Consider the following 11,175-nt stretch of genomic DNA (forward strand, 5'->3'; position numbering starts at 1 on the left):
CAACATGGATGTACCTACCAGAGGGGATTATGATGAGTGAAATAAGTCAGACAGAGAAAGACAGATACCATAAGATTGCACTCGTATGTGGAATCTGAAAAATAAAATAAACGAACAAGCAAAATAAACTCATAGATACAGAGAACATTTTGATGGTTGCCAGATGGGAAGGAGGTTGAAAGGATGGGTAAAGGTGGGGAAGGGATTAAGAAGTTCAAATTGGTAGTTACAAAATAGTCATGGGGTATAAAGTATAGCATCAAGGAATATAGTCAATAATATTGTAATGCCTATATATGGTTGGGGTGGGTACTAGATTTATAAGGGTGATCACTTTGTTATATAAATGTCTAATCACTAGGTTGTACACCTAAAACTAATATAATGTTGTATGTCAACTGTAATTGAAAAATAAAAAATTATTTAAAAAAATGAAAAAAAAAAGAGAGAAAGCAATATTAGGAAGAAATGGAGAAAGGATATAATAAAATTACTGATTCGTTTGGCTTGGTTAATAACTTCAAATTTCATTTACATATATTTATTATTCCAATTGCCCTATAAAATGGGTGATCTAATTCTCTCTCACCTTGCCTGTTTTACTGCAGAATCTCCCTTAAACACTGGTTTTTATTCTTCAGCCTATAAATGGGCATGGGATTCTTGTATCATAAAAATATTCACTGCCCTGCTTGTGTGTTACCTGTATATTTCATTTTAAAGCATTACGCTTCTTTAAAAAGTAGTCCGTAATTGTTGCTTTCCCATTCATCCCCTGATCCTGAACCCCTTTTTATGGTGCTTCTGTGATGTACGTGGCTCTGCTCTCTTGACAGCTACCAGAAAGCTACCAGTCCTTGGTGTCTGCAGCATACAACACTGCTGACCCTTCCACTCCCTGGTCTCTCTGCATTGTCCTGGTTTTCCTTCGACGTCTCAGACCTTTTCTTTTCCTCCTTTGACGGCACTCCACTCTCTTTTTTATTACTCATTGTAAATATTCCCCAAGGTTCTGTTTTCCTTTTTTTCTGTAACAAAAGTCATCTTTGAATTTACTCTCACATTCATGGCTTAAGTATGGTATCTCGGCCAAAGTGTTTTTTAGCCCTAATTTCAATTTTTCAAAGGTACTATCCCCCTGTACCTTATTTGTGACTCAGTGTTAGTCATCTGCACTGTGTCTAACCCTGGTACCTCATACTCAGAATTGTGTAAAACTAAACTGTATTCTTTTCCTCTAAACACTCATTTATCATCTCCTTTTGATGGCTTGGCGTTATCGTTGATGGTTTCCTCTCTCTTACCTATTATTCCGTCAGCTCCTGGAGTTGTCTGCCTTCATCCACAAGTTGTTGCACCTGACTCCTTCCCATTCCCCCTGTCACCAGGCCCCTTCAAATTACCAACAGTCTGAACTACTGACAAATCTTCCTAGGCTCTCTCCTCCCTCCAGTCATCCCCTCCCACATCTATGCATGTTCCACAACCTTGATGCTAAATTAAATCTTCCCATAGCAAAGTCCTGATCATGGCAGCCCCTACTTCAAACCCTACCACAGCTCTGCACCAGAATGTAAACTCCTTATTCCTTACCTTAATGCCTCGCTTCAATGAAATTCTATTCATCTTTCAAGAGTGCTCAAATGGAAACGTCTCTGATACATTGAACTGGATGTTACTGTTAACTGGATTATAATGTATTTTTTTTTTTTTTTAACTTTCTAACTTCTATCTAAGATAATGGTCACTTGAGGACATGTACTACATTTTAAGATGCCTGGTGGCAGGGTCTGTTTCCCCTATATAACTCAGTACCGTCAGGCACAGAAGACATACTCTACACATGCTTGTTGAGTGAGTGAATCGAGATTCTGGTGCATCCAGGTATAAGGGACGCATCTTTAGCTACCCTGCAGGGTAGTTGTTTATGAATGCATCTTATCTCCTCTATGAGGCTCTAAGTCTATAAGCATAGGGCTCCAGTTTATAAAATTGCATCCTGCACAATACCTAGCCTTGGTCCTCCACATTGAAATCATTCAGCAAGTTGATAGAATTCCATAGTCCAGTCCCGACTCTCATTTTATTCAGAAAATATAAGTTCTCTTAGAAGCAGACTCAGTAACAGGCAGCATAGTATAGTGGAGGAGGAACAGGGTTCTACTCTTGGGTCTTCCACTCACTCTGCTGGGAACCTTTTGGTATGACACTTGCCCTCTTCGGGCCTCGGCTTCCGCACCTGTATACCCTTATAATAATGGGTTTAGACCAGGTAACCTTTACTCTCTTTCAGTGCTGATAAAAAAGTTTTAACTGGTACACAATCCCTAGAGAGAACAAAGGATGCAGAGGCAGGAAAAACGCAAAAAAGAAAGCAAAAAGTGTTTATTCAGCTGATGAGGTAATCAGGAGTTGAACCATGATACCTGGTGTGAGGCGACTGGTGAAAGGATATAACTTAAAATTTCCTCAAAGCAAGGAATTCCTAGAATCTTCCTGCAGGCTCTCAGTTGACCCTAAATGATCCATGCCCAAGGACAGGGGGACATGTGATTTTTTTTTAAGTCAGGATGTGAGAAGTCCTGACAGGGAAAAACGCTAATTTTATATAATGAAACGTGCCACGAGCGCAGGAAGCACATATGAAACTGTCACTAGCAGCTGCAGATAAGAAGGATGTACTCCAGCAAGATATAAGATGGTAAGATGAAGAATAGAGCCCTGAAAACCAGTAGTCAGTCTTAACAATTATATATGGACAATCATAAGCACATTCATGCAATATTTGGGAGGGCAATGCAGCATGGCATAACTCAAGGCAGTGGGCCACAAGACCAGATTTGTCAAGACCAGGGAGGATTTCATAAAAGGACAGATTGCTAGAGTCTCGGGAGACTACGAGTCAATGACAGAGAGGTCCAATATGACACTTACAGGTGACTCTATGGCTCCCAAAATGAACCTTTCTCAAAAAATTATTCGGAAACCTGTTTATCAATAAATTATTTCTAGGTCTTTCCTACAAGTACTGACTGCATGGAAAAAAGGGCACTTTTGCCTATTGGAAAATAAGTGGGCGTCTTGCTTCATTATTTATTTAGAGAGCAAATGTCTCTGAAAGGGACATACGATTCACTCCAGCTCAATTTTAATGACAGGCAATGTTACCTAAATACAAACTATCCCACGATTAAAATGAGGCACAAGAAGGTCTGAGTATTGTAACTGAACTGCTCTGTTTTCTGAGGACACAATTCTTTTTTTATGCCTCTGGGTTTTGCTTCCGTTCCTTCTGCCTGGAATGCCATTCCCTCCCTGTCCTACTTGACACACACCTATTCCTTCATAACCCAGGTCTAATGTCACCTTCCCTGTGAAGCCCTTCCCACTGCTTCAGCTCCCTCCTCCAGAGCTGGGTAGTGTTTTGTGCACTGTTGACCACTTTAATAATGCATTTCTACATCCCCCTGTTCAGGATAACAACAGGTTTAGCAAAGTGTTCAGGAATACTGTGACTTCCTAAAGTGAGGGATGGCATCTTGTTTGTATTTTCACCCCTGGTCTGAGCTGAGGACTTGGCACAGATGCAGGAGCTCAACATTCGATGAATGACTAGATGAAGGAATGAACGAATGAATGAGGAAAGACTGATGAACAGAAATTACTGCATTAAGTGACCATGGAAGACATCCACTTAAATTAATGTTGTAGGGAGGGGGTAAGTTTTATAAACAGAGGGACAATTTTATAAAAAGATGCAGATTGTGACATAAAACTTCAATAAATATGATTTTTAAAATTAATGAGTCCCTAGATATACTAAGAGGAAACTCTAGGAAATCAGAGAAAATTTTAAAAAAATTACTGAAATGTATACGGGCTGGACTAAGCACTGAAACCTCTAAACAAGAGGTTATCAAAGGTAATAAAAATAACACAAAAGAAATTATTATCAATTAACTCAGAGGCAGAAAGATGACTTTTTAAAAAGGGAAAGAATAGCTTTAAAGAAATGAATCCATGCTTAACAGGCAAGAGGTTTACTTGGTTAATCGAATAGCAGGAAAACAGTTTAAACTGTTAGCAATGAAAAAGTAAGTAGATAATTCTTTATAGGAAGAATAAAGAGGAATGCAGGACGTTTGGGAGGACACTGAGGGCACTCTGTTATAGGAAAGATGCTCAATTTACTGTTTAACTGATATGGAATCGATTAGAAAATTAATAGCAAGCCATAGGACAATAACTATCTGTGGCTGCTTATCCCATCCCATTTTGGATATCTTTCTTCTGCAAATTAGTGTGACCCCAAAATGTTTTCAGGATTGTCCAATTTGTCCTAAATTCCATAAATACACTCCTTCAGAGGATGCTGTTTTTTGCCATGTCTCTATTACAGTTCTTCACAGATGGACCATTTTTGTCCTTCCGACATCTAAGAATAACTCTTTCAGTTATCAAGACATATCCAAATCCAGTTCAGCTGCTCCTGTGGGATTCCAGTTAGTTTAGACACATCTGCTGAGATACATGCATTTGAATCCAAATGAAGCTTTTGTTTGATTATACATTTTGAACATTTATGGAGGGTTTTTTTTGGGGGCCAAAATGTTTTTCATTTTTTGGCACTCCAAACAGAGATCGTCAGTTATAAACACTGCCTTCTGAGCACCTCCAGCAGAAATCCGATCTTTTCATGTGAACAGGTGCCTCAGGAAGTTTTTGGAAGGTTTTACACTGAATCAGCTTTCTGATTGGAAACTTTCTGAACACGCAGTCAAATTTGCCAGAGACCTTCAAACTTGCTTGAGCAGTTTTCACTCATTCAGACATACATTCACACATACAGACAGCCCAAGTGAAAGCAAATCAGAGCCCTGTAAATCTAAAGTGTCTTTCTCGAAGGTTAAATACCATACGCAACCAAACTGAACGAAGAGAAGTACATGACAGGAGAGATAATGAATAAACAGCAAGAATAGAGGTTCAGATTCTTCATGAGCATGTTCCCCTTGAAGCTTTATCTGAGAGTTTAAGCTACACATCCTTTCAGTAAAAAAATTCTATCTCACCCAGTTTCGAATAAACACTCAGGCATTTGCGTTTTAAAGCATTGCACCTTAGAGCACTGCTACCAATTCCTTTTACTCACAAACTTGTTCAAACATGGTTATGTTAAAATACTTTCTTCTCCAACACAAACAGGCCAACTGGATTCCAATCTAAATGAAGGAAAAAACACTACTCTCTAAATCAAGGGTTCTTTGGCAAAACGTACATCTTACTTGATTCCCTACAGTTTTTCTTTTCCAGTTTGAACGTAAACTGAAAAGTTGTTACAGAGTAAAACAACTTGTTAAGCCTTAAGCCTGTAAAGTTATTACAGAGTAAGATCACTCCCCTTGTGGGCATGCCCGGAATTCATGGGGAAATCTGCTTTCACGTTGTTCTTAAGGCCCTGGACCAGATGCTGTAAGGTGGCCAGGAACCTTTGTCTACACCCACTTAGCAGATTTCTGGCTCTTTATCAGGAACTAAGAGGTTTATTTGCAGAAATGAATCATTTCCTTCAAAATATCCTTTACCCTATTTACATGCTTGCATATTCCTTCCATTTTGTTTTCCCCCTACAGCTTTACTAAGGGAATTAATTATCTAGAAGAACAGGAACATACAGTAAGTACATCTGAGATACAGGATGAGACACAGTATGTCATCTATTAGGCCTGGCTAAGACCAGCAGCTGATGCTAAATGGGAAGGAACATGCACCAAATGTTTTTTAATCACAAAGTTAGTAATTAATTGCTCTTTAAAATACATTTTATGCTTCTTTCTGTCTGTGTACATGAAATGCACATTTATTACATGCCAAAAATTACAACATTATGGTTTAAATGTGACTGGCACGGAAGTCCGGAAATCAGAGTTAATGTTCCCACAGCAACTTTAATTCTGTCCGTGTGCACATGCAGAGCTGTAGCAGCCTTCCGTTCCAGGATCATACATATAGATGGTTTGGAGAGGGAAGCTAACGACCCATATCCTCAACTGTAGTTACAGGAAGAAAACAAAGGATATAAGCTGTGCTCCTTTCCACATACGTGGATACAAACAATGTCCCCATGCCCGTGTTGTGTAATCAGGGAATGAAAGAATCTGCTGTGATGCCGGCACTTAAGGGGACAGTTTCTGTTGCTGTGGGAACCCGAACTTTGCATTTCCTGACTCTGGGGTAATTAAAATGTCAGCCTTAATGTGGCATTAATGGAGTTTGCCATAAAAAAATCCTCTTTGTTTTGTTCTCTAAAAAAACTGCTTAGAAGTTCAAACTGAACCAAGTGTACTAAAAATTTTAATTTCAGGGACTTGGATGGGTGAAACAAAGGGTTGAGAGGGGGAGGCCAGTGAAGGTGGATGCTGAGGGAGAGAAGGAAGAGTCCCCAAGTCTCCTGGACAGTGTTCAGTCCCAGCAGTCCTGCTACCTACAGAGCTAAAGTTAAACCCACCCACACAACAGTTTGGTAATGTGTAAAGGCTAAATTAAAAATAAATAAAAACTGTTAATGCGTAAGCACATCTTGGCAAGGACACACACAAAAATGAGACAGTCTGATGAGACCAGAGGAAAACATGAGAAGGTATATAACCATGGATGTCAGCTTTCGGCAAACTCAGACATCTGAATAGGTGAATCGCAGCCCAGAGTAGGAGAACTAAGGGTCAAGAGTCACTTCTCCTCTCCCTTCAAGGAAAGGCTTATTTTGGGGAAACTGAAATAGAAGAAATATGCAAGTAAAAGTTCTGGTTCCCTCTATCACATGTATATGACTGTGGTGTGCGACAGTTTAGTAGTTGTCAATACGGGTTTTCATATGGAGAGCCCTTGCCTGCTCTACTGACTTGGTTTAGTTCTGTTTCAGCATTTAAAGGGAGAGCTTAGCTCAGCTCGTCCTCAGCCTGTTCAGTGGGTAACTGTTCTGTGAAACACCTATGAGTTTGGTGCCGTTGGTATTCCCAAACTCATCTTAATGCCTTCTGTTATCATCATGAGGTTTTTTGTTTGTTTCTTTGCTTGTTTTTTTTACCATTAGATTTTTAGAAATGGTAAAGAGGTGACAATCTAGGAGGTAATGGGAAAATGTTGCTAAAGGGAAATCATTAGTGGGTGCACTGAAAGCAACATACTTTTCAGTATGTTGCTTTATTAACCTCATCATCTCACATATTCCTTCTTGTTCAGAATATTACTGGGATCTCTGGCCAAATCTGAAGTGGCTCAGTGGGTTAAATAGTCGACTGAGAAGCTATGGGGCCAGACTCGTCCTCTTTGCTCTAAAATTTGGCCTGTGTCCTTCAGATGCAACAACACTGGCTTACCCACCCTTACCAGTTCATATTCGGAGCCGACTTTTTTTTTTTGTGGGGACGCTTATACATCACGTTTTATAACCCGCTCACCAATATGAGTACTTGCACATTTTCAAGGTGTCTGTTTAGAGCCAGGAATGCTATCTCTGGGCCTGGAACAGAGAATTCAGGCTGCTCACAGCGACAGCAAAGCCATAAACATCCTTCAGTATCTGAATGAGTTAACTATCGTGCAAGTCATTTAATTGTCTGGGTGTCAATTTTCTCAGTTTTCTCGTCTGTAAGCTGGGCAGAATTATAATGACTGACAGGAAATGGGCATTAAGGCATGACTAAGAATAATTTTGCTAAACACATGACAAATAAAAAGGTGCCATAAAAATTCAGGCACTTGTGAAAGCTTGGAACACTACACACTGGTGGAATGTTTCTGAAGTTAAATAGACTAACAAGTCAAGGGCACTATTTTTAAATGCCCCAAATCTGTTAGTTCTAAATAGGAACTGAATATTTTACCTTAAAGAAGTTGGGCTTTTAAATTAAACTATGGCAAGAATGACACTTGAAAGTAAGTAAGAAAGAACGAAAGAAAGAAGACATACAGAAAGAAAGAAAGAAAGAAAGAAAGTGAGCGAGCGAGCGAGAGAGAAAGAAAGAAAGAAAAAGAAAGAAAGAAAGAAAGAAAAAGAAAAATCCTCTTGAATGCGAGAAGAGCATCCAAAAACTTTAACAGCTTAAAATAAACCTCTTTCCTGTGCTCTCTTAAGCAATCTCCAAATGAACAGATTTCTGTGAATCTTTCCTAAAAACAATTTTCTTGTAAGTGTAAGCTCAAATCAGGACAAACTACAATCCGAATATATTTGAAGAAAAGTACAATCAATTTAAACAACAGGTTGGAGCAGAGAAGACTTTCACATCTTAATGGCAAAATCAAAATGACTTTTAAACAGCTGGAGATTAGATTCCTCCTCTCTATTTGTTCTCCTTCCAACTGCATTCAGATACCTTACTGAGCTCAGATCCACTGGCTTTCTCACAGCCGAGGAGGTGGCACCACGCTTGTACAGCGCCTTGTATGCAGTCCATGCTAACGCCAAGGCCTGGTCAGAGGATGCTTGTGGGAAAGTACAATAAATGAAGCCTAGTGCTGCTTCTAGTCAGAAAAACATTCACTTTGCTGCGACAGGGGATTTCTGGGCTAAGGCCATACTATGTAATCTTCCCCATAAGGTGTGGCAGGAAGCCAGGAGATGAAGGTCTGCATGCAGGAGCTCCAGGCCCTTCTCCACAGGAACAGGCTACCTTTCTGCTAGGTAGGGACAGTGTGCACATGTCTACGGGCATCGTGCCATGCGATTTTCCAATTCTTCCTGTAATTACTATTAGGCTGGAGACTGCCAGGCAAGAAGGGCCAAGGATGTCACTATTACAATGGTCCACAGAACACAGTCCCTGCTTCTGACCTCCAGGTTTGTCCGTAGAAGCAGCAACTTCATACAAATCTTAGCCCAACCACAAAGAGAACAATCTCTCTTCACCCCAATCCCAACCCCTGGGTCTTGTCCCTTTATCTGGAGACTATTATGATAGAACAAGTAGGGAACGGAATCTCCCAGTCTCATTTGCCTTTTGCCCACTTTGCAGAGTTTTACATTTGTTCTGTCAAAATAATAACACTAGGAAATTTAGAATCTCATTTCCTCATTATTAATTTTTGTTTCTGTGGACAGGATAAACAGAGTCCTTTTCTGAAAATAAAACTTTCTCGATCATTCCAAAGAAGAATACACCAGCTCTTTGCCTGTTAGTTACCAGATTCCTTTATGGAGATCGGTTCAGAATAGTCGCTGGGTATCTCAAGACTGAAAGGAATATTCTTTCAGATTGGACCCCAAAGTTTTTCCATTCTTTTCCTTTGTCAACATATGTATTTCTTTCTCCCTGAAGTATTGGGTTACGTTTCATAAAGAGAGAAAAAAATCTCTTAAATGTGATTTATCAACTTTCTTAAAATAGAAATTAAAGAAGTGACTCCCAGTTTAGTGGGAAGACTGCAAAAATAAACAGCAATGGGGTGATTTCAATAGTGATGCTCTCATTAAGCTGCCCATTTCCAAATTTAGCCCGTAGGCAGTTTTTTTTGTTAATTAAAAAATATTTTTAACCTGAATTCTTATTGGCTAAGTGAAGTCTGGGTGGCTTCTGAATTCTTGGAAGCCGCTCTCTTTTCTTCTGTAAATTTATGCTATCCTTTAACCACTTCAAAATAAATTAAAAACTGGAAAGACAGAAATTCAGCCAAGCTACATGAGACTCCAGTAACTAATGCAAAGCTGATTTGTGTTATGTAATTTCAAAATGGATGTTTCTTTGTGTCTAACTAGCTTGCTGTGGTCCATATTTGGTTGTTCAATTAAGTCACAATGTAAGTACTGTTATTCACATCATGGGGACAAAAGAATAATTAGAAAGCACAACTTCGCAACTTTTTTTTGAGTTAATGTTATGAAAGAAAATGTGGTTTATGTAAATAATCAGCCTTTCGAGGCTAAATGGCTGGTCACCTGGTTTTCACACTCTAGCTTTGAAAATATAGATGTTGGCCGAATCAAAATGGTGGCAAGTTACTTTTGGCTACTTTAGAAGACCAACTGGAAACAGCTTTGCCAAAAAGCCAGAACCCAGGGGACAAGCATGCTCTAAGCACCACGAAGACACCATCACCTTACTGGTGTACTCACAATCAGATGACCCGGTGTGAGCGTGAGAGTTTGTCAGTGAATGTGTTGAGTGGATGAGGGCTGGGTCTGGAGACAAAACAGCTTCAAAGTTCAGGCAGGGAAGGCCCGGCTTGGCGCTGGATCCACCCGGCTGAGTAATCTCATTCTCCTCAGATGCCTTCTGGTTTTCAGCTGTCTTGGGTTTCTTCCTGAAAATAAACAAAGGGCCCTTTGAAGGAACTGACTGCATATTTGGGAAAAGGCATTTTTAGAATCTGTTAAAGATAACTTGATTTTTTTTTTTCTGAGGGGGGATGGGAGGGAGTCCAGTATGTCCCTTGTTTTAAAACAAGCTGATTCTTGTTGTTTTTTTTTTTTTTTCCCTCCAGTAATGGCCTAAATGGGAACACATGAAAGCATATGGGCCAAGCAAACAGCACCACATTTGGACTCTGTTGGCTGCATAAAAAGACCCTGTCCCAGAACTTTAGACAGCTTGAGCTACGTATGGCTGACATTACCCAAGAAAGCATCCTTTTTTCCCCCTTAAGAGTTTTAACATGGTCTGGAAAAATACTAGTGGAGGTTTACCGTTCTAGCATTTGTCAGGAAGCTTAGAGTCAGGACCCGTGGAGTAATGGGAGGAGCACTGGACTGGGAGTCAGGAGACTTGAGCTATGGTACTAGCTGTGCCTCTAACTTGCTGTGTGGCCTTGGGCACCTCACTTCACCTCTCTGGGCTTCAGTTTCCTCATCTGTAAAATAAAGGGCTTGGATTAGAAGGCCTTAAAGGTTCCTTCTAGCTTTAAGTTTCTATTCATGGAACACATTATGGAACATTCAACTTTCTTGCAGTTTTATTAGATTTTATTTTAGATCAATACATAATTTCAAATCACAATCTAAATTCTCCGGCTGTACAGATGAGAGAGGGTAGTGATGGAGGTTTCTGTTAAGGTAGCAAATGAAAAGTGAAAAGAAGAGCTTAAATTTCAGTACGTAGAGGGAAGGTGTCACACAGAGATGCTCTGGTCCAACTCTTTACTCATCTGAAGTATATGATTCCCTTTGGGAATTTTTTT

General features: G+C 39.7%; 1 protein-coding gene across 21 annotated transcripts in view; it reads right to left on the reverse strand.

The window, feature by feature from the left end:
- Positions 1–11,175, reverse strand: part of ZBTB20 (zinc finger and BTB domain containing 20) — a 396,848-nt gene that overhangs the window by 33,234 nt on the left and 352,439 nt on the right. For 17 of the 21 annotated variants that reach the window (XM_025051352.1, XM_025051329.1, XM_025051334.1 and 14 more), the window contains 2 exons: positions 10,685–10,848; positions 10,115–10,302 (listed from right to left, as the gene is read on the reverse strand). In XM_025051352.1, the coding sequence (XP_024907120.1) occupies positions 10,115–10,302; positions 10,685–10,695 (199 nt within the window). In that variant the 5' untranslated portion in view covers positions 10,696–10,848. The remainder of the gene's footprint in view (positions 1–10,114; positions 10,303–10,684; positions 10,849–11,175) is intronic. The other 4 variants (XM_025051370.1, XM_025051373.1, XM_006905479.3 and 1 more) reach the window with 1 other exon arrangement.

The sequence above is a fragment of the Pteropus alecto genome, unplaced genomic scaffold (assembly GCF_000325575.1).
Source record: "Pteropus alecto unplaced genomic scaffold, ASM32557v1 scaffold270, whole genome shotgun sequence".
In the NCBI taxonomy this organism is placed as follows: Eukaryota; Metazoa; Chordata; class Mammalia; order Chiroptera; family Pteropodidae; genus Pteropus; species Pteropus alecto.